The sequence below is a fragment of the Microcaecilia unicolor genome, chromosome 1, assembly GCF_901765095.1.
Source record: "Microcaecilia unicolor chromosome 1, aMicUni1.1, whole genome shotgun sequence".
Taxonomy (NCBI): domain Eukaryota; kingdom Metazoa; phylum Chordata; class Amphibia; order Gymnophiona; family Siphonopidae; genus Microcaecilia; species Microcaecilia unicolor.
Window position 1 is genome coordinate 368,781,841 of NC_044031.1, and position 24,905 is coordinate 368,806,745.

General features: G+C 43.4%; 1 protein-coding gene across 1 annotated transcript in view; it reads right to left on the bottom strand.

Moving 5' to 3' along the window:
• The window catches only part of CTNND2 (catenin delta 2), a 1,428,722-nt gene that overhangs the window by 140,946 nt on the left and 1,262,871 nt on the right, over positions 1–24,905 (bottom strand). The window contains exon 16 of the mRNA XM_030219657.1: positions 10,405–10,615. Within this exon, the coding sequence (XP_030075517.1) occupies positions 10,405–10,615 (211 nt within the window). The remainder of the gene's footprint in view (positions 1–10,404; positions 10,616–24,905) is intronic.

Below are 24,905 nucleotides of genomic sequence, written 5' to 3' on the forward strand. Positions count from 1 at the left end.
ATGGACAAATTTATCGAAAAGCCTTCAAAAGTAATGTCGGCACGCAGCGTGAAGAAAGAAAAAGACACACCGCGAGTGGCGGATCCTGGCGCGGGCCAGCAATCGCAGACAGGCGGGCTGGCCTTTTCGGAGGCGCAGCTCTCCCAACTGACCGCGGCAGTGGTACAAGCTCTGGAACCACGGCTGGAACGCATCTTGACACAGATCCAGAATCTCGACGCACGGCTGGTAGAAACATCACAGCGGACTGGGGAGCTGGAGTGCAGAGTATCTGAATTAGAAGATGCAGGACCCCCGATGCAACAACAATTCCGTCAGCTGCAGAATACGGTGACAGCGTTGACAGACAAGGTAGATGAATTGGAAAATAGAGGCCGGCGCAGCAATTTACGATTGATCGGCATGCCCGAATCGATCAGTCCATGTCCAGTGATTTCTCCTCTGCCCCTGTCTTCCCCTCCATGTCCAGTGATTTCTCCTCTCTTCCCTGCCCTCCACTCCATCTATGTCCAGATTTCTGCTCTCTTCCCTCCCCTCCAACCATGTGCATCTGCTTCCAGTCTTCCCTCCCCTGCACTCCCCTCCATGTCCAGTGATTTCTCCTCTGTCCCTGTCCTCCCCTCCATCTCCAGCAACTCTCCTCTCTCCCCTGCCCTCTCCTTCATCCATCCATGTCCAGGAACTCTCCTCTCTCCCCTGCCCTCTCTTCCATCCATATCTAGCAAATCTCCTCTCCCCTGCCCCCTCAAGCCATCCAAATCCAGCAATTCTCCTCTCCCCTGCCCTCCCCTCTATGTCCAGCGATTTCTCTTCTCTCCCCCACCCTCCCCTCCATGTCCAGTGATTTCTCCTCTGGCCCTCTCCTCCCCTCCATGTCCAGTGATTTCTCCTCTCTTCCCTGCCCTCCCCTCCCATCCATGTCTGATTCTCCTTTGCCTCCTATTGTCCTCCCCTTCCATCCATCCAGTGACTTGCCCCAGCCCCACCTGCCCGCCCTCAGCTCCCCGACAGCCCTCCTCTCTCTCCATTCCTGCCGTGGCCGCCCAGCATTTAAACCTTTTTATTTTAAGTCGCAGCGACAGCTCACCTCCAACCTTTCCCTTCTCGCTCAGTGTCCCGCCCTCACGGAAACAGGAAGTACCTCATCAGAGAAAGGCGGGACATTGAGCGGGAAGAGAAAGGCTGGAGGTAAGCCGTAGCTTCGACTTAAAATAAAAAGGTTTAAACGCTGGGTGGCCACGGCAGGTACGGAAAGGACGGAGGGCTGTCGGGGAGCTGAGTCCGGGCTCAGAGGGGGGTGAGCGGCATCTGAAAATACAATTTTGCTACATGTGGGGAGGAGGTAGGCGGGAAGGTCACATTTGGCTGGGAGGCTTAGCCTCCCCAAGCCTCTTATACGGGGCACCTATGATGGTCGACCTAAATGTTGAGACTGATGGACTTAGAGATGGCCGGCCTCAGTTTTCGCCGATAATGGAAACCGAGGCCGACCATCTCAAAACCGGCCAAATCCAAGCCATTTGGTCGTGGGAGGGGCCAGCATTTGTAGTGCACTGGTCCCCCTCACATGCCAGGACACCAACCGGGCACCCTAGGGGGCACTGCAGTGGATTTCATTAATTTCTCCCAGGTACACAGCTCCCTTACCTTGGGTGCTGAGCCCCCCAAATCCCCCCCAAAACCCACTACCCACAACTGTACACCACTACCATAGCCCTTATGGGTGAAAGGGGGCACCTACATGTGGGTACAGTGGGTTTTGGGTGGGTTTTGGAGGGCTCCCATTTACCACCACAAGTGTAACAGGTAGGGAGGTTGATGGGCCTGGGTCCGCCTAGCTGAAGTGCACTGCACCCACTAAAACTGCTCCAGGGACCTGCATACTGCTGTCATGGAGCTGGGTATGACATTTCAGGCTGGCATAGAGGCTGGCAAAAAAATGTTTAAAAATTTTTTTTTTTAGGGTGGGAGGGAGTTGGTGACCACTGGGGGAGTAGGGGGGGTGGGTCATCCCCGATTCCCTCCGGTGGTCATCTGGTAAGTTTGGCCACCTTTTTAAGGCTTGGTCCTGAAAATAAATGGACCAAGTAAAGTCGGCCAAATGCTCGTCAGGGCCACTCTTCTTTTTTCCATTATCGGCCGAGGATGGCCATCTCTTAACCACTCCCCTGTCCCGCCTTCACTATGCCTCTGACATGCCCCCTTACTTTCACTGCTCCTGCGACGGACTGCAGTTGAGGGTGGCCAAAATCGGCTTTCGATTATACCGATTTGGCCACCATTAGGAGAAGGGCGCCCATCTCCCGATTTGTGTCGGAAGATGGCCGGCCTTCTCCTTCGAAAATAAGCAGGATAGTAACATAGTAGATGACGGCAGAAAAAAACCTGCACAGTCCATCCAGTCTGCCCAACTAGATAAACTCATATGTGCTACTTTTTGTGTATACCTTACCTTGATTTGTATCTGCCATTTTCAGGGCACAGACCGTAGAAGTCTGCCCAGCACTAGCCCCGCCTCCCAACCACCAGCCTCGCCTCCCACCACCGGCTCTGCCACCCAATCTCGGCTAAGCTTCTGAGGATCCATTCCTTCTGAACAGGATTCCTTTATGTTTATCCCACGTATGTTTGAATTCCGTTACCGTTTTCACCTCCACCACCTCCCGCGGGAGGGCATTCCAAGTATCCACCACTCTCTCTGTGAAAAAATACTTCCTGACATTTTTCTTGAGTCTGCCCCCCTTCAATCTCATTTCATGTCCTCTAGTTCTACCGCCTTCCAATCTCCGGAAAAGGTTCGTTTGCGGATTAATATTTTCAAATATTTGAACGTCTGTATCATATTACCCCTGTTTCTTCTTTCTTCCAGGGTATACATGTTCAGGTCTGCAAGTCTCTCCTCATACGTCTTGTAACACAAATTCCATACCATTCTTGTAGCTTTTCTTTGCACCGCTTCAATTCTTTTTACATCCTTAGCAAGATATGGCCTCCAAAACTGAACACAATACTCCAGGTGTGGCCTCACCAATGACTTATACAGGGGCATTAAAACCTCTTTTCTTCTGCTGGTCACACCTCTCTCTATACAGCCTAGCTACCTTCTAGCTATGGCCACTGCCTTGTCACACTGTTTCGTCGCCTTCAGATCCTCAGATACTATCACTCCAAGATCCCTCTCCCCGTCCGTAAATATCAGATTCTCACCGCCTAACACATATGTCTCCCGTGGATTTCTACTCCCTAAGTGCATCACTTTGCATTTCTTCGCATTGAAATTTATTTGCCAAACCTTAGTCCATTCTTCTAGCTTCCACAGATCCTTTTTCATGTTTTCCACTCCCTCCCGGGTGTCCACTCTGTTACAAATCTTAGTATCAGCCGCAAAAAGGCAAACCTTACCTTCTAACTCTTCGGGAATGTTACTCACAAATATATTGAACAGAATCGGCCCCAGCACCGATCCCTGAGGCACTCCACTACTCACCTTTCCCTCAACCGAGCGAATTCCATTAACCACCACCCTCTGGTGTCTGTCCGTCAACCAGTTCCTAATCTAGTTCACCACGTTGGGTCCTATCTTCAGCCTGTCAAGTTTATTTAAGAGCCTCCTGTGGGGAACCGTGTCAAAAGCTTTGCTGAAATTTAAGTAGATTACGTCTATAGCACATCCCTGATTCAATTCTCCAGTCACCCAGTCAAAGAATTCAATGAGATTCGTTTGGCACGATTTACCTTTGGTAAAACCATGTTGTCTCGGATCTTGCAACTTATTGGCTTCCAGGAAATTCACTATCCTTTCCATCAGCATCACTTCCATTACTTTTCCAATAACAGAAGTGAGGCTTACCGGCCTGTAGTTTCCAGCTTCTTCCCTATCACCACTTTTGTGAAGTGGGACTGAGTCCGCCGTTCTCCAATCCCACGGAACCTCTCCCATCTCCAAGGATTTATTAAACAAATCTTTAAGAGGACCTGCCAGAACCTCTCTGAGCTCCCTCAATATCCTGGGGTGGATCCCGTCCGGTCCCACGGCTTTGTCCACCTTTAGATTTTATGTGACTGACAAATTGGTCCATACTTTGTTTGACAATGATAACTGGTTTTAAAAATTACTCCTTTATTAGCTTGACTTGTAAAGACATGAGAACTCCTCCAAATGTGAATGCATTGAATTCTGTTAAATTAAGCTGTGTGAAAACACTTGTCTATATTAGAAATACATCCCAGGCCTGTTTTACAGCAATGTACGACTGGATAACAAAGGATTCAAACAGACTGAAATTGGGCCCTCATTTTCTTATTAGCTGCATCAATCAAAAACATGTCTATAGGGAAATGAGTAAGCAGCAGTTTCTTAACTGAGGAAGCAAACTTCTACCCTTATCTTACTGATGTTGCTTTGTGCTAGACTATGGAGATAATGTGCATTTTGAAATGTTCACTGTCTGATAAGGGCCCTTGTGAGTCAGAAAGGTGCACACTAGGGTGCTGTTGTAAAAATTATGAACTGGGTTTCAGAAGAATGGCAGTGAAATTGAAGAACATAAATCAGTGAAATATAGATAGGTTTAAAGAAGGTAGGCAGCAGAAAGGAATGCAAAATTTAAAAGAAACATTAAGGGAAACAGTTATAGTAAATTACATTTGTATATAAATGACAGAAAGAAAAAATGGTTTTGTATTAAGTGGCAGTTTTCTGTAACAACAACAAAAATGTATGAGTCAAGGTATTACTTCCTTGAGACGCAATAGTTAAAATGTGTAGCTTTCTAAACAGCATTCAAAATACAGAAAATATTAAAAGATTCCAGAAGACATATGTCAGTAGTAATATCAAAATGCTTCAGAACGGAAACTAAGAAGGATAAGAGACTATTTTCCCAAGCAATCATTCCAGATAATGGTACAAGCAATGATACTATCACAATTAGACTACTGTAATGCGGCGTACTTAGGGTGTAAGGAAAGCACACTAAAATCATTACAAACCATCCAAAACACAGCAGCAAGATTGATCTTCAAAAAGTCAAAATATGAAAGTGCTACCCCACTTCTCGAAGCATTACACTGACTGACAATCAAAGCAAGGCTAATCTTCAAAGCTAGAACCCTCATTTTCAAGGTACTATTTGGAATGGCACCTGTATACATGCAAGTAATGATAGAACTATCACCAAGAAACGCAAACCCAGAAACCAGAAGCTACCTACTTCTTCACCTACCCAACTGTAGAGACGTGGAGGGGCATAATCGAACGCGAACGCCCATCTCCATGGGCGTCTATGTCTGAAAATGGGTACGTGAAGAAGTGGGACAGACTGTATTTTTAAAAAAATGGGCGTCCATCTTTTGTTTCGAATATACGGTTTGAACGGACCAAATGACAATGGATTTGGTCCTTTCTGAGCTTGGCGGTTTGTTTTTCTTTTGCATAATGAAAACTAAAAACGCCCAGCTCAAAAACGTCCCAATCCAAGCCATTTGGTCGTGGGAGGGGCCAGGATTCGTAGTACACTCGCCCCCCTGACATGCCAGGACACCAACCGGACACCCTAGAGGTCAGTTCGGTGGACTTCAGACAACGCTCCCACATGCATAGGTCCCTTACCACGGGTGTTGAGCCCCCAACCCCCCTCCCCCAAAACCCACTACCCACAAATGTACAACACTATCATAGCTCTTAGGGGTGAAGGGGGCACCTACATGTGGGTACAGTGGATTTTGGAGGCCTCCCATTTACCAGCACAAGTGTTACAGGTAGGGGGGATGGGCCTGGGTCCTACTGCCTTTAGTGCACTGCGGTACCCACTAAAAGTGCTCCAGGGACCTGCATACATGCAGGCCTCTAGGACTTGTTGCTGCTGTATAACCTTGGCACACCAGTTGACACCTGAAGACTAATGTCTCCGAAAACGTCCTTTATTGGAATAACCACGTTTACTCACAGTTAACGGCAGATCAGAGGTTGTGCCCCACTGGCAAAGAGTCTCCCTGGTACTGAGATTAGCAGTAGGTCCGAGCTGGCAGAATGGTGTACAATGCCCTCTTTCAGCAACATTCAAGGTAAGAACTAAGTGCTGTAAAGTGGCTAACATATGACCGGGATCTAAAACTGGCTTACAAAAATGGCCACTACCTCATGGACTACCGGAAACACAATAGGGCACACTCTGACCCAGTAAGCAGAGGGAAAAGCACCATGGGAGTAGAGCCTACCAACTACCAACATTGTGAGCATGTAACACAAGCTAGTGAAATCATGGAGCCCAATACCCTACACCCACCACAATGCATTGCTGATGTGACTCTGCAGTGCCCTTAACAGAAAAGGTGTCACACTCACCCGAGAGCCACATCAGAACCAGGGAAAGGCTATCAGAGGATAGAACACATTCTGCTGTCATGGAGGTGTGTACGGAATTTGAGGTTGGCATACAGGCTGGCAAAAAAAGTTTGTAAAGTGGGTTTCTTTTGGTGGGAGGGGGTTAGTGACCACTGGGGGAGTCAGGGCAGGTGATCCCCGATTCCCTCCAGTGGTCATCTGGTCATTTGGGGCACTTTTTTGGACTTGTTCGTGAAAAAAAAGGGTCCAAAAAAAGTGACCCAAAATCACGGTAAAAACGCCTTTTTTTCCCGATTATCACCTAAAGACGCCCATCTCTGCTCGGTCGATAACCATGCCCCAGTCCCGCCTTCACTGCGCCTCCGACACGCCCCCATCAACTTTATTCGTTCCCGCGACGGAGTGCAGTTGAAGACGGCCAAAATCGGCTTTCGATTATACCGATTTGGGCACCCGCGAGAGAAAGACGTCCATCTCCCGATTTAGTTCGGAATATAAGCGTTTTTCTCTTTCGATTATACGGTGGATAATGTACAGAACCATCTAAAAAGCAGGATTCAGCTACCTGGGATCCAAATGGTGGAAAGCCATTAGAAGCATCTCTAACTATCTTCAGTTAAAAAAGAGCTGAAAACACACCTTTTAAAAACAATTTGTAGTTAACCATGAAAGCCAGAAATGGACTCTTTTAAGTCACAACTGTAAAACATTACTGTAATTTCACTGTAAATTGTTAGTCATTTTGAACCAAAACTTGTTTTGGATAATAGTTGGATAGAACAATGCATAAAATAAATGAATAAATAAATGTACTCAGACTACATTCATTGCAATACCTACATTTCTTTCCTCTATAGCTCTGTTTAGAGATTTAAAAGTCTGGCTAACTTATCATCAGATGCTGCACATTACAGCCAAAAGAACTCTGTATTAATGCAGCTTTGCTTTGATTTTTTTCCCCAAATGACAGTAAGTAGAAGAGAAGGAACCATGGTTTGTGCTCTTTGAAGCAGACAGTTGTGGATTTTAAGGGCTTTCATGTTTCTTGTGACACCCCATAACAGAACATTCTCTGTGCTGTGTGTTAATTTAAATGTACCTACATCAACCATAACTTCTGTCCTCACAATTTCCTACACACCAACATGAACCTGCCATCTACCATCTAAGAAGATAAGGATAGCCATACTGGATCAGACAAATAGTCCCATCTAGCCCAGTATCCTGTTTCCAACAGTGGCCAATCCAGGTCACAAGTACCTGGCAGAAACTCAGTTAGTAGCAACATTTCATGCAACCAATCCCAGGGCAAGCAGTGGCTCCCCCCATGCCCATTTCAATAACAGACTATGGACTTTTCTTCCAGGAACTTGTCCAAACCTTTTTTAAAACCAGATACACTAACCACTGTTACCATGTCCTCTAGCAATGTGTTCCAGAGCTTAACTATTCTTTGAGTGCAAAAATATTTCCTCCTATTTGTTTTAAAAGTATTTCCATGTAATTTCATTGAGCGTTCCCTGGTCTTTGTACTTTTTGAAAGAGTGAAAAGTCAATTCACTTCTCATTCTACACCACTCAGGATTTTATAGACCTCAATCATATCCCCCCTTAGCCATCTCTTTTCCAAGCTAAAGAGCCCTAACCTCTTTAGCCTTTCCTCATGTGGGAGAAGTTCTATCCTCTTAATCATTTTGGTTGCTATTCTGTGAATCCTTTCTACTTCTAATATATGTTTTTTGAGATATGGCGGCCTGAATTGAATGCAATATTCAAGATGAGGTCACATCATGGAGCGATACAGAGGCATTATAATATTCTTGGTCTTATTTTGCATTCCTTTCCTAATAATTCCTAGCATCGTGTTTGCTTTTTTGGCCGCTGCCGCACACTGACAGAAGATTTCAGCATATTGTCTACAATGACGCCTAGATCTTTTTCTTGACAGCAGACTCCTAAGGTTGACCCTAGCATCAGGTAACTAAGATTTGGATTATTCTTCCCAATGTGCATCACACTTTGCACTTGCTCATATTAAACGTCATCTGCCATTTAGACGCCCAGTCTCCCAGTCTCATAAGGTCCGCTTGTAATTTTTTACAATCCTCCCACAATTTAACGACTTTGAATAACAGTATGTCTAACTCTAGTCCTAGTTCATACTGTGATCTATTTGGGTTATTTTATTGTTATTTGAATATATTTAACTGTTACTGTGTAACCTTTTTTTACCCAGTTTGATCACAAAGAAATAAATGAATAAATAAGTGAACTGAAAAGAAATATGGGCATTAGGCGAAAAGAGAAATTTAACAGACTAGCTAAGCAAGACTTGCTCTAAAACTTTTGAAAGCTGTAGCAGAAATGAAAGCTGGTGGTAATAGGTTATCAGTCCTGGTTCCCATTGAGTTGGAAACCCAAAAAGAGCTGTACAATTAAATAAACGAAAAATGACATTGCAAAAGAAAGCCTTTAAATAATGTATATTCTTGACTCACAGTACTGCAAATTCTGATCCTCTACTAATATATTCCCATAATATTGAGTATGGTGAATATCACTGGCAATTCTATAACAGGGCACCTGTTGGGAACCTAGTCCACAAAGGACCATAGGTGCCTACAGTCCTTTAAAGAATGCTAAGGTAATACTAGCCTAAATGCTGAAGATAAGCGTGTACTTGATAGCATCCAATAAGGTCTGTGTGTAAGTTGACATCCTGCCCGTGCCCCAAGGTTCTGCCTATGTGAACATCCCCTTGCAAATGCAAGCTATGCAAGATAACATGCGTATTTACAGAATAGCACGTAGGCAGAAATGTGGCATTATGCATGTATGTGCACACACAAGCATGTAAGTACATGCTAGTATTCTAAACATTTGTAGGCATACATGCTAGTGCATATTTTATAAAACTCCCCATGGCTTTTAGCAAATAAAAGAAGTTCATACTGATAGGAAAAAAAATGTCTTAATATATATAAAAAATACACTTAGGCTCAGTCTCCTCTTTCAGCATCTGACAGCTATCCATGCATGCTCTAACATATATGTACATCCCACTGCGATACTCCATAGATTGCACTGCCTAAACTTTTCTGCCCAGAACAGAACATGCTGTGTGGATTGGTGGATACGCCTGTGGTGGCTAGATCAGCCCACATGGCTCCAAGAAGGGGCACAGAATTGAGTTGGGCAGGACCAGGGCATACTGGCAAAAGGCTAAGATCTGGGGTCAGGTGGTGTGGTAGGAAGAAGATCCATCCTCCTGTGAATTTCATCAGGCATCATCTAGTATTCTCTGCAATATATATTTTTTTCAGGTTCAACTCTAGTTTATCACTGGATTGCTTACCAGTATGTAGTCCAATTATACAAAAATACAGTGCCACTGGCACAGTAACTGTTTACATTTTATATTTAGAGAAAACGTTTCTTATATTAACTCTGAAAATGTTTTCCACATGAAAATGCCAAGTTTACTTTCCTGTCAAAAAGTAGTCAACTGCTTTGCAGTGTATGGGCATAATAATTATTCATTATTTAATTGCTTTCTGATTGCTTTACTAATACCAAATTTTAATTCATGTATTCTTAATGGGGTATTTTCAAATGACATTATCATGAACTTATGCAAACAGGATTTTATAGAACATCACTTCCCGGTGCACGTACTGTGCATACACACAGAGCTGCCCGAGCTTCGCTGAGGCATTCTCAGGGACTGGGGAGAGGTTTTCACTTTTGCACATTCTCTAGAAAATGTGCTTAAATAGACATGAATTACGCTGAAAACTTTGTGTGTATTAAATAGCAAGTGTCATTGCATATGGATACTTTCCCTTGGATAATTTTCAAAGAGAAGGTATACACACTTTTCCCCTTTAAAACTGGTTTAACTTGAGCAGGTATCTGACAAATAAGTTAAGCGGTGTATTATAACATTACCCATAATCTACACAATTTTGTGGTCAGATGAGGCATGTCACACAAAGGTAAGATACATTATTTGTATATATACATATATATTTGATATGGTACCAGAAATGTTAACATACTTGTCTCCTTTACTCTTTGAAATTCCAACCAGTTTTTCAATGCCTCCTGCGTCCCGTAAGGCCTTGGCATTCTCCATGTTTTTAGTTATGACTTCATGTAGCGTGCAGCAAATGGCAGTGACGGTGTCATCGGACATGGTCTTGCTTGCTGAGTTGTTGCTATTGTTCCCTCCTGGAAGACGGTGAACCAGGTCTCGCATGGCATATTTGCCTTTTTATTTATGCAAGGAAGGGAGGGAAAGCATAACAGAATGGAAAAGAAGAATAGTGGTGATGGGAGAAAGGTAAAAAAAAAATAAACCTGTATTAGAATAAGGTCTTCTTAAAGCCTCTCATTTAATATCATTTCAGAGTTCTGCAATGGTCAGCCATTATTGCAGTTAAATGGACAGCAGCTTCTTTCTGCCCCCAGGTGTACAAGACAGCACAGTGGCACACACCACCCTGACAACCTTAAGATAATCAAAGAAGTTTGTCACTGTGCACTGATGGATAACAGGAAGAGTGGTTTCGTCCTTCACAAAGTATGTGAATGCTCAACAAAATATCAAGAGTATACTGGAACCACCCAGGAAAGAAAATGGGTTGACAATATGCCAGTAGCTACTATGAATTGTTAGTCAACATCTGTGGAAAACTTCAGCAACCTTATTTGAACCATACAAAACCATACAGGTGCACAAACTGAAGTCTCATCTCATTGAGAAGGCAAGCCTTGTCTCAGTTGTGCATGCCATGACTCCAATTGATTCAGAATGCTGCAGCAAGACTCATAGGTGTTCGGTGACTCAGATGTTTGGGGAGGCTAAAGTGGGGTGGGGCGGGGCTAGGGCCAGGGTAAGGTGGGATGGTGGCCAAGTTAAAATCCTTGTAGTGCAACACCTGTGTCAGCAGTAAAGGGACAATGGGGGCACTTTTGAACACAACTTCCTCCCTCACCTAGTACCTCTGTTAATGATGGTATTATACACATTGAACATACTCCAGGGAATTATGGGAGTCTTTTACTAAGGTACGCTAGCGTTTTTCTCTCACACTAAAAATCAGTTGGCACTAAAACACTACCAAGCTCATTTTCGAAAGAGAAGGATGTCCATACTGTATTTCGATGAAACAAAAAAGTGAGGTGAATGGATGAGGATACCAACTGTTTTATATTTATTCACTTAAAAAATTACATGTGCATAACAGCGACCCGACACGGCCGTGTTTCGGCACAATGGCCTGCTTCAGGGGTCTTTATAACCTTGAATGATGTAGTTTAGAATATTTGTTCCAAGGGAAATAACAGGAAACAAATCTCTCTGGTCTCCTCTCTTCAAAATAATATAACAATTTGCCGATAGCTCTTAGGAGAGGAGTATTTAGATGCTCGTTTTTTAAAAAATATATATATCTCATATATATTATTTTGAAGAGAGGAGACCAGAGAGATTTGTTTCCTGTTATTTCCCTTGGAACAAATATTCTAAACTACATCATTCAAGGTTATAAAGACCCCTGAAGCAGGCCATTGTGCCGAAACACGGCCGTGTCGGGTCGCTGTTATGCACATGTAATTTTTTAAGTGAATAAATATAAAACAGTTGGTATCCTCATCCATTCTCCTCACTTTTTTGTTTCATCTTCACGGTGTCGTGAGGATTTTTTACCTCCTTTTTTGCCTTCGCATACTGTATTTCGACATAAATCGGAACATGGACGTGCATCTCCCAGAGACATCCAAATCAGTATAATCAAAACCCGATTTTGGATGTCTCCAACTGAAGTCCGTCACAAGGACATCCAAATATTAAGGAGGCGTAGTGAAGGCGGGACCTAGGCGTGCCTAACACTTGGACGTCATTGACCCATAATCAAAAAAAGCAAGGATGTTGGACGTTTTCACCCGGACTTATTTTTTTTTACGAATAAGGCACAAAAAGGTGCTCGAAATGACCAGATGACCACCGGAGAGAATCGGGGATGACCTCCTGTCACTAACCCACTCCCACCCTCAAAAAACATCTTTAAAAATATTTTGTGCCAGCCTCAGATCTCATAGTCAGGTCCATGACAGCGCATGAAGGTCCCAGGAGCAGTTTTAGTGGGTACTGCAGTGCACTTCAGACAGGCAGAGCTCTCCAAAATCCACCACAAACCCACTGTACTCACATATATGTGCCCCCCTTCACCCGTAAGCGCTATGGTAGTTGTGTACAGTTGAAGGTAGTGAGTTTTGGGGGCTCAGCACACAAGGTAAGGGAGCTATGTTCCTGGACGCATTTTATGAAGTCCACTGCAGTGCCCCCTAGGGTGCCCGGTTGGTGTCCTGGCATGTCAGGGGGACCAGTGCACTAGAAATGCTGGCTCCTCCCACGTCCAAATGGCTTGCATTTGGATGTTTTTGACTTGGACATCTTTGGTTTTGAAAATCGCAGAAAGTCAAAGACATCCAAATCCAAGGACGTCCAAATATAGGAATGTCCAAATTTAAGGACAGCATTTTCAAAACGAAAGATGGACGTCCATCTTTTTTTCCGAAAATACAGTTTTCCCCGCCCTCGGATTTGGACGTTTTACAAAGACATCCAAATCCAAACATAGCGTTTCTTTCAAAAATGCCCCTCTAAGACACCCATAAGTATGTAATGGGCGTCTCAGCGTTTAGCGCAAGCTGATTTTTAGCACGAGCTAAAAATGCTAGTGCACCTTAGTAAAAGACCCCCTATGTGCCAAAAAAAATCAAAATAATGCACTAAAATAACACAACATATTAAACAGAACAATATTTGCAATATTCTGGAAATAAATGCAGGTACTTTAACACTTGACTGCCAAATCAGTTCTAGCTCCCCAGTCCAACATCTTCCTGTTTGCTATGTGAAATGTGATGTTCAGCAGCACTGTAACAAAAATCCTAAGGTTATTGGCAACCATAAAATGCTTTGCCTATCAATGTTTGTGGTAGGTTGCCAAATGGCCATCAGGCTTCAAATCTGCTGCCCTTTAGTTTATTGTTGAGTTACCAAACACGTTAGGATTAGGTATTATCTGCATTAGCTGTACATAATGGTTAGAGCAGTGGGCTGAGAACCAGGGAAGCCAGGATTCAAATCCAACGGCTGCTCCTTGAGGACTTGGGCCCTCCATTGCCTCAAGAACAAACTTCAATTGTAAGCCTTCCAGAAAAATGTCTAATGTATGTGAAAGTAACTTACACTGAACTATAATTGAGAACAGCTTGAGCTAAATCCAAATTCAAAATCTAGTATTAGGCATATTGTGAAATAATACAAAATCTTAAAGTTATACAAGGCCTATAAAGCTATTCTAACATACCATAATAGCACTTACTTCCAGGCGTCATACAAGGGCCTACTTAGGAAACATATCAGTGAGCACTAGAATATTAATATACCTACTAAACAAACGGATTCCGTAGAGACATTTAATGCTATCGGAATAACTGGCCTCTTTCACAAATGCAGAACACAAGCAGACTCTTACCAAGAATGGAATAAGTCAGGGCCGGTCTTAAGCAGAGGCGACCAAGGCAGCCGCATAGGGCCCCGCGCCTAAGGGGGCCCCGCGCGCCTCAACTCTGCCTTGCTCGTGCCTCCGCTCCGACCTCCGCCGGACCGCCACTGCTTGCCTCGACGACCGCATAATCATCACCGGCGCAGCGCCCACCCCCGGCTTGGGCCCGCCGTCAGCTCCCGAGAGTCCCTGCCTCCCCGGACCCCAGCGACTAACTGCAGCAAATCAGTGATGCTAGCGAGCCAGCCAGGCCCAGCCAGCGACGACTAGGACAGACAGACGGCTCACTTCCAGGCTCCAGCTTCCCGCTCAATGTCCCGCCTTCTGAAGTTCTGATGTATTTCCTGTTTCCAGACCGCGAGGGCGGTAGTCACTGAGCGGGAAAAGCTGGAGGTGGTGAGGTGAGCCATCGTCGCTGACGCCGTCTACTGATTGAGTGAAGAAGGCTGCTGCTGCTGCTGGAGTGCTGGTAGGCGACTTGAGATTGTGATGGGATATTAGAAAGAAGAGGCAGGCAGTAAAGGGAGAGTGGAGATGGCTGGGGCTTGAGGAGAAAAAGACCTGATGGACCTTTGGGTTGGCAGGTGATTGGTAAACAGGTAAAGGGAATTGTGAAGGGGTGGGGGAGAAAGATGTGATGGCAGGAGAGAAAAAAGGAACCAAGGTTTGAGGGTGAGGGTGAGGGGAAATGGGCACTAGGAATTGACAGGGAGAGGAGAAACCTGAGGGTGAGCGGATCAACAGGGACTCAGGGATGGACAACTAGAGGCCTGAGGAGGAGAATGGAAGGGAGAAAAAGTGGCCTTAGCTGGGGATGGCAGAACAGCGATTGGAGGGAGAAAGGGAGACCAGAGGAGAGAAGAGTGAGTGAGATTCAGAGATTGGCAGTGGGCTGAACAGGATTTGGACTGGGGACTGGACTGGAGGGAGAAAATGTTGTCTTGAACCGAATAATTTCTGGGGAGGGGAGGTTTCATGATAGCATTGTGCTTATTATTTCAATCAGTTTTTTTTACAAGTTTAGCTTCATTTGTCTTTATTTGAAATTTCATAAATAAAAACATTTTCTAAAAATAGAATAATCTTATCAATGGGACTGAGCTAGGTGGGGGCGGAGCTAGGATGGGGCCCCACCAAATTGGTCTGCACAGGGCCCCGCACTTGCTAAGACCGGCCCTGGAATAAGTAACCACAAACAAACAAACAAAAAAAGAAATATGTAGACAAAACTTAAATTGAAACCTCATGAAGCCAGATTCTGCATATAATGAGGGGCATAATCGAACAGGGCGCCCAAGTTTTCCTGAGGACATCCTCGCAGGACATCTCCACGAAGGGGCGGGGAAACCCATATTATCAAAACAAGATGGGCGTCCATCTTTCGTTTCGATAATACGGTCGGGGACGCCCAAACCTCAACATTTAGGTCGACCTTAGAGATGGTTGTCCCCGATTTTCGGCGATAATGGACACCGCGGATGCCCATCTCAGAAACGACCAAATCCAAGCCATTTGGTTGGGGGAGGAGTCAGCATTCGTAGTGCACTGGTCCCCCTGACATGCCAGAACACCAACCGGGCACCATAGGGGGCACTGCAGTGGACTTCAGAAAAAGCTCCCAGGTGCATAGCTCCCTTACCATGTGTGCTGAGCCCCCCAAAACCCACTCCCTACAACTGTAAACCACTACCATAGCCCTTAGGGATGAAGGGGGGCACTTAGATGTGGGTATAGTGGGTTTGTGGTGGGTTTTGGAGGGCTTACATTTACCACCACAAGTGTAACAGGTAGGGGGGATGGGCCTGGGTCCGCCTGCCTGAAGTGCATTGCAGTACCCACTAAAACTGCTCCTGGGACCTGCATACTGCTATCATGGAGCTGGGTATGATATTTGAGGCTGGAAAAAATATTTTTAAAAAGTTTTTTTTAGGGTGGGAGGGGGTTAGTGACCACTGGGGGAGTAAGGGGAGGTCATCTCCAGTTCCCTCCGGTGGTCATCTGGTCATTTAGGGCACATTTTGGGGCTTGGTCGTAAAAAAAAAAAAGGACCAAGTAAAGTCGTCCAAGTGTTCATCAGGGATGCCCTTCTTTTTTCCATTATCGGCCAAGGACGCTCATGTGTTAAGCACATCCCAGTCCCGCCTTCGCTATGCTTCTGACATGCCCCCATGAACTTTGGTCATACCCGCGACGGAAAGCAGTTGAGGACGCCCAAAATTGGCTTACAACATGCCAATTTGGGTAACCCTGTGAGAAGGACGCCCATCTTGCGATTTGTGTCGAAAGATGGACGCCCTTCTCTTTCAAAAATAAGCCTGAATGTAACATCCACTCACTAAATTAAAATATAAAAATAAAAGTAAAATAGAAAATAAGGTGATACATTTTCACTGGATTAATTTAATAGATGTTTTGCACCAGTATAAAGAAACAAATCCAAAGTCTTCTAGTGTGAAAGATAAGTGTTCTTTCAACAATATTTTGCTGATTTGAAGAGTGTAATTTGTCAAACGCTTTGCACAGAGTATGAGTTAGGCATAAAGAGAAGCTACCACAGAAAATTATCACTACGATCATCGTTACAATTTCCCAGAGTGCAGTATAGATCATTACAACACACAGGAGGTTTTTTGAGCCAATGATGAACAGAGGATAGATCTGCATCCGTTTTAGCTCCAGTAGACAGTTATAAAGTCTAGGAGCTCTGTGAGGCTCTTTTTTTCCTTCTTAAAAATAAAAACTTAATTGAGTAAATCATAATCACTGATTTTTGCACCATTTTCTTTATTGTTCGGTGGAAAAGGCAGTATTGAGGTATTGATTTTTGAAGTGATTTTTCTACATCCTATTGGTTAATATTTAGTGGATACTAATTGATATAAATTCCCAGAGTTGCCAGGTGAAACCTAGAGAGTTCCTAGATATCTCGCCCCCAACTTGCTTCAGGTTCTTTCCTTAGTTCTTTACGTTCCACCCTTCCCCCACCTATTGTGCAGACCATTTAAATTTTGTCTCTTAAAGCTCCTGTCCTTATCCCTCAGGCTCCTCTTCCCCCCCCCCCCCCCCCCATACTGGGTCAAATGAAAGGTCATCTAGTCCAGTATCCTGCTTCCAACAGTGACCAATGCATGGTCATAAGTACCAGGCAGAGTCCCAAAAGGTAGCAAGATTTCATGCTACTGACTTTCAGGGATAAGCAGTGGCTTTTCCCCAGGTTTAACATAATAAGAGTTTATGGACTTTACTTCCAGGAACTTATCCAAATCGTTTTAAAACCCAGCTACACTAACTGCATTTACTTAATCCTCAACTAACAAGTTCCAGAGCTCAACTGTTCAAAAAACAAAAACAAAAGCACTAAGAGCCTCCCCATCCACAAGCATCATGAAGTACCATTTTGATCCTTGCTGTGGAATTAAAGGATTTGTCCCGATTTTGGAGGCTTTTACTCCTATTTGTTTTAAAACAATTGTTATGCAACTTCATGATGTTTCCCTTAGCCTTTGTACTTTTTGAATTAGTAAACAACTGATTTGTGTTTACCAGTTCCACTCCATTCAGGATTTCGAAGAACGCCATCATATCCCCTCTGCTGTCTTTTCTTCAAACCTGAAGAGCCCTAACCTCTTAAGCCTTTTCTCATATGAGAGAAGTTCTACTCCCTTAATCATTTTGGTTGCCCTTCTTTCTACCTTTTCTAATTCTGCTATATCTTTATTGAGATGTGGTGACCAGAACTGCACACAATAGTCATGGTGAGATTGCATATGGAGTGATACAGAGGCAATATAACATTCTTTGCTTGATTTTCTATTACTTTCCTAATAATTCCTAACATTCTGTCTGTTTTTTGGCTGTAGCCACATACTGAACAGAAGATGTCAACACATTGGCCATGATGACACCTAGATCTTTTTCTTGGGTGGTGACTCATAATGTGGAACTAGCATCAAGTAGCTATAAAATGTGGGTTATTCTTCTCAATGTGCATCACTTTGTTCTTGTCCACATTAAGGGGCCCGTTTACTAAGTTGCGCTAAAAAGTGCCCTGCACGCTGAGGCCATTTTTAGCAAGGCAGTAAAATGGTCGCAATTTCAATTTTCCCCTTAAAGGCCACGTGCTAATTTCCCAATTAGTATGTGGCTATTAGCATGTGAGTCCTTACTGCCACCTATTTACTCAGTGGTAAGGGCTCCCGCACTAATTGGAAGTGTGCAACGATTTGACAATTAGCACAGGGCACCATCTACTCCCCCCCCCCCAAACACACCCCTTTCGCTAAAAAAAATACTTTATATTTTTTAGCGTGGGATCAGCACACGTCAATCCAATGCGGTCATTCAGATGCCCAGTCTTCCAGTCTTAAATGGTCCTCCTGCAATTTCTCACAGTACATAAGTAATTTAAAAACTTGGAATAGTTTTGTGTCATCTGCAATTTTTTAATATTATTTACTAAAGTTAAGCATATTAAAACAAGCAATACAATCTTTTAAGAAACTAGTAATATGAGTACCTTACCAATAAACATTTTTTCCCCAAGGAATATAATAAAAAGCTAAAGAAACAAACCATAAGGGAAATTGTATCTAATCATTTAGAGAGGATATATTATCCTCTCTAAAATATAAAAGAAATAAAGTAAAATCTTCATTAGACAGAAATAAACAGAAATAAACAGGGGAACTTATTTAGGAAAAGAAATGCCATTAACACCCAAACAGCAAACCTAAATATATTCTTTCAGCCAATTATCACCTGAACTAGATATCTCCATGAAGGTTATTAGAATCAAAGATGTCTTTACTTCAAGGAAAGATCTCAACTGCTCTGGGACATAAAATATATAAGACTTACCCAAGGGGCCCTTTTACAAAGGCATGCCAAAAAGTGGACTGCGGTAGTGTGGACGAATGTATTGGATGCACGCTGGACCATTTCTCCAGCGCATGTGGAAAAATGTTTTTTTGGGGGGCCGGGAAATGGATGTGCGGCAAAATGAATACCAGAATGCATCTATTTACAGTCTGAGCCCTTAATGCCATCCATTGACTTAGCCGATAGATGCTCAGCTGGACTGTTTTCTCTCCTGTGGGGGGAGAGGGGACGGTAAGGCTGCTGGAGACCTGTCAAAGTTGGCCAGAACTTTGGATTTGGTAGATGCATGGCGCACTCTGAATCCCTCTGAGCATGACTTTGTACATCTTTCTAGCACCCATGGAAAGTTTTCAAGGCTAGAGTATATTTTACTCAGTCATGGTTTGTTTCTGGCAGTTTCGTTCACAACCAATGGCCTTGGGGAGGTGTCTAATCATGCTATGGTGTGGGTGGATATAGAGAAACCAGATTATTATTGCTCAAGAGGTGGCTGGAGATAGCTGGCCTATTTATATAATACCCCTGATTTCCAGCAATAGCTTAGAGAGAAATAGGACTTTTTTGTAGCCATGCTGAAACTGACATTATTTTGGTTAACTGCCAAGGCAGTCCTCTGCGGAGCCATTATAGTTTATATGGACGACTGTGGTGTTAAAGGGGCGATCAGGGAAGACAAAGCCGTAGCGGAGAAATTGAATGAATTCTTTGCTTCGGTCTTCACTGAGGAGGATTTGGGAGGGATACCGGTGCCAGAAAAGGTATTTGAAGCAGACAAGTCAGAAAGACTAAATGATTTCACTGTAAACTTGGAGGATGTAATGGGGCAGTTCTGCAAACTGAAAAGTAGTAAATCACTGGGACCGGATGGTATTCATCCCAGAGTATTAATAGAGCTGAAAAATGAACTTGTGGAGCTACTGTTAGTAATATGCAATTTATCCCTAAAAACAGGTGTGGTACCGGAAGAATGGAGGGTGGCCAATGTAACACCGATTTTTAAAAAGGGTTCCAGAGGCGATCCGGGAAATTATAGACCGGTGAGTCTGACGTCGGTGCCGGGAAAAATGGTGGTGGCTATTATTAAGAATAAAATTACAGAGCACATACAAAAGCATGGGCTACTGAGACAAAGTCAGCAAGGTTTTAGTGAAGGGAAGTCTTGTCTCACAAATCTACTGCATTTTTTCGAAGGGGTGAACAAACATGTGGACAAAGGGGAGCCGGTGGATATTGTATATCTAGATTTTCAGAAGGTGTTTGACAAAGTGCCGCATGAAAGACTCCAAAGGAAACTGGAGAGTCATGGAGTCGGAGGCAGTGTATTATTATGGATTAAGAGCTAGTTAAAAGATAGGAAGCAGAGAGTAGGGTTAAATGGCCATTATTCTCGATGGAGAAGGGTGGTTAGTGGGGTTCCTCAGGGGTCTATGCTGGGACCGCTGCTTTTTAACATATTTATAAATGACCTTGAGATGGGAGTAACTAGTGAGGCAATTAAATTCGCAGATGACACAAAATTATCCAGGGTCGTCTCGTCGCGGGAGGAGTGTGAAAAATTACAAGAAGACCTCGTGAGACTGGGGAATTGGGTGTTCAAATGGCAGATGAAGTTCAACGTTGACAAGTGCAAAGTGATGCATGTGGGAAGGAGGAACCCGAATTACAGCAATGTTATGCAAGGTTCCGCGTTAGGAGTTACGGACCGAGAAAGGGATCTGGGAGTCATTGTGGATAGGACGTTGAAATCTTCAGCTCAATGTGCTGCGGCGGCTAAGAAGGCGAACAGAATGTTGAGTATTATTAGAAAAGGGATGGAAACCAAGCATGAGGATGTTATAATGCCGTTATATCGCTCCATGGTGCAATCGCACCTGGAGTACTGTGTTCAGTTCTGGTCGCCTCATCTCAAAAAAGATATAAAGGAATTGGAGAAGGTGCAGAGAAGGGCGACAAAAATGATAAAAGGGATGGGACGACTACCCTATGAGGAGAGGTTAAGACGGCTAGGACTATTTAGCCTGGAGAGAAGGTGGCTGAGAGGTGATATGATAGAGGTTTACAAAATAATGAGCGGGATAGTGCGGACAGATGTGAAGCGTTTGTTTACGCTTTCTCACAATAATAGAACCAGGGGACACAAGATGAAATTAGAATGTGGTAGGTTTAAAACAAATCAGAGAAAGCTTTTCTTTATTCAGCGCGTAGTTAGACTCTGGAACTCATTGCCGGAGAAGGTAGTGACGGCAGCTGGCCTTGCTGAGTTTAAAGGAGGTCTGGACAGATTTCTGAAGGAAAAGTCCATTGATCGTTATTAAATTTTGGGTTTTTTGCCAGGTTCTTGGGGCCTGGATTGGCCGCTGTCGGAGACAGAGTGCTGGGCTTGATGGACCTTTGATCTTTTCCCAGCGTGGCAGTGCTTATGTGCTTATGAGTGCTCAGAACAAACACTTGGCGGCTAGCATTTTGCAGTTGGAGCACCAACTTCAGAAAAATAAGCAGACTCATATACACACCTCTTGGTCTGGCCACAAGAGACAGATTACATACAATCCAGGTGGTGTTAAATATGCTCATCCATAAATGGACCACTAAAGCGTTACTTTGTAAATAATGTTTTAACAGGTTTGGTGACAAGCTTAGGAAACTATTGGCTCAAGTGATCGAAGTCTGGGGAGGCACAAGAGCAATTACTGCTCTAAGGGATGCACAAGGGAGAATTTCTAATAAAAGTGAGATGATATCTCAGAACTTTGTGGACTATTTTCAACAGCTGTATGCAGAGGTGTGCCCTCCTGACGTGTTTACGTTAACCACTTATTTAGCCTCCTCTGGACTGCCCAAGCTTTTAGATGTTCAATTGACAATTCTTTACATGCTAATACTGTATTAATTACTCTGATTCCAAAGCCTTCACATATCAAAGAGGTGGTGGACTCTTAGTGCCCGATTTCTTTGATCGATGTTGACATTAAGCTCCTTTCTAGGGTGCTAGCTGAGAGGTTGGCTGGGGTGTTCCCACGTGTAGTCAGAGAGGACTACGTGGGATTTGTTTGATAGTGACAAGCAGTGTGCATTTTGCAATGTGCATAAATTACTACTTGCCATGGCCTATTGTCAGCATCATGAAGTGCAGTCTCTGGTGGTGAGCCTGGATGCAGAGACGGCATTTGATAAAGTTAGCTGGCGGTATTTATATTTGGTTTTGCATGGGCTTCATGGGATGATTTTTGCAAGCTGTGTGGGCTCTTTGCCATCTTCCTCAAGCTTGTTTGCTTGTCAATGAGATCTGAACACCTCATTTTCCCATTCTTCGCAGCACTTGACAGGGGTGTCCACCATCCTCTCTGAATTTTTTTGTTATCGCTTAAGCCACTGTTGCGTGTCTTGCAAGCTGCACCAGAGATCCAGGGGGTGCCAATTCTGGGCCATTTGATCAAAACTCGCTTTTGTAGATGATTTGTTTGCGATTTTAACGAACTCCCGGGTAACACTGGACAGCTTGTTTCCGCCATTGATTTGTTAGGCTGCCTTTCTGGATTCACTTTGAATTTGAAGAAATCCATAGCTCTCATGGTGCGGGACAAATGGGAGGGAGATCTTCCATTAACTTGGGAAACTGGTGAGCTCAAAAGTATTTAGGTATCTATATCCCAGTGAACCTATCTCAATTATATATTGTGAAGATACGTAGATTATTACAGGACACTGAGATACGTACTTGGCACATAAATCAGCTTTTGGGACAGATTCATTTATTCAATATGCTGTTAGCACCCCGTTGGTTACATGTATTTCAAATGTTATCTTTGTTTCCAAAACAAAAGATGAAAAGCTGCTGAACTGTCTTTTACAGACTTACCTGTGGCAGGGGCAGAGAGCCCGGTTACCGATCTCAACAATTCAAATGCCTATACTACAGGGTAGTATAGGTCTCCTGAGTGTCAGACAACTGACCGTGGCCTGTGGCATGAGTCATGTCAAAGACTGGTTCTGAGATACTCAAGAATTCTCTGTCTTGCCATTAGAATTACAAATAATGGACGACACTCATATTAGTTGTTGAGCATGCCTTGGGTGGTCCAATACTGCCTATTCTAAAGCATTCCCATTTGTTACCAACTGCTAAGGCTATATGGATATGTCATCACAACCACTTTCTACCACAGTGACTCCATACCTGGCGATTTGTCACAATCCTTTATACCTGGCCAGCACTATAAAGTGTTTGCGCATTGGGCACAGAAAGACTTGAAATACCTGCTTCATGCTGTCAACGATGAGGGTCACATGAAAAGTTGGGATGAACTGTGCAATGAGTATGATTTCACGACACTTTTACCTAAGTTCAATTGAAACATTATGTAAAAAGTTTATTTTAGGGTGTTCAAGAAGAGGGGAAGGGAAATGGGACTTCATATACAGCCTTTCTGAGGTTTTTGCAACTACATTCAAAGCGGTTTACATATATTCAGGTACTTATTTTGTACCAGGGGCAATGGAGGGTTAAGCCTACATTTTGGGTGCCCAGCAAAAAGTTCCATTATTTTTTCATCACCTCATCTTTGGGATACCATTACTGAACTGGATTATGGATGGTTATCCACCGTCTGGAGCACCGATCTTCACATACAGCTTTCTGATGGTTCTTTTCAAGCCCGTGTGCTAAGCATTCGATGTGTTCCTCCAAAGGTCAGGCACTGGAAAGAGCAGTGCAAGTTTGCACTGTGACTCTACATGGCTCCTCGTAGAGCGTATCAAATGGGAACTACTACTACCAGTGCGTGCCTGAAATGTCTTGCCACAGAGGCTTCTCTGGGCCACATGTTATGGCACTGTCCCTTGGTGGCAACATTTTAGACTCAGTTGTTACAACAGATCTCTGCCCTGTGGAATTGTGGATTTCATTGTGATTCAATATTACTGTTTGGTTGTTCCACCTTTTCTACTCCAATGCCTAAAGGTCTCACTCACTTCTTCCTGATTTTTGGGTATTTCATAAATTTGTTTCAAATAAAATGTTTTAATGTGCATTAGAACTTTTTAGGTCAATTTACATTAAATCTATTTTGCACACAATTTTTTAAGGTGCATGAACTAATTGCAGCCAACAAATACACATCTGTAGTAAAAAAATATATATCGTGCAAACATTAACGTAGATGCACGAGTGCAAATAACCATAACTGCCCCTCAAGTTGCAGTTCCATTTTTAAGTTAATGCATGTGTTAATTGGCATGTCCCACATATAGTTTCTTAATGCCATCTTACAAAAGATGTTAGTGTATGTTCAAATAAGGCATTCATGTTTCAATTCGAACACGCTTTGATAGACACCTTAGAGATATCAATAACAATTTATTAGCTGTCATAAAAGAAAGAAAAAGAAAAGAAAAGAAAACGAAATACCGGTATCTGTTTGGCTTCAAGGATGTGGAAATGCCCATGACAAAGAAACTCATGCTCTGAAGCAATTTTACTTCCCTAGAAGGTTAAACCCATAGATATTGTTCTCTCTCTTTTCCTTTCTAAGTTATTTTCTCTGGCTTTGATGTTTCTATAAGCTGAAGATAACTTATCAGAGAAGCCCAGGAGAATGGAAGTACATAAGTAGGTGCAGAAAGCCAATGAGCAGAATTTCAATCTTCCTAACTAGAGGCTGAATTCTGTCCTACAGCAGCAGAACAGGGTTAACCCCATTGGATAAGGCGGCAAAATCCTTCCTCAGAACTTACATTTCAAAGCCTATGTTCCAAAATGTACTTTCCATCAAGCTACGGTTCATAAGAAAGACAGAAAAATGTACAGAGACGGATGAGAGGCTCTTTTTAGACTGGACTTGATCTGAAACATTGCAACTATAGTATTGTGCAACATAGAATAACATCCTTACTACAAAAAATGAAGCCTTTCATTGAGAGGGCTAGCTCTTCAATCTCGTATTGTAAGATTATGAATTTTTTCCCTGGCTGCACCCATTCAACAAGCTCATAGTATAGTGATGCTTTGCATTTCAGCAGCATAGCTGCAGCTACAAAGGCCTAGAATAATAGAATAGAGCATAAAAGAAAAATAAAACTCCCCAACAGAGGACCTAAATTCCAAA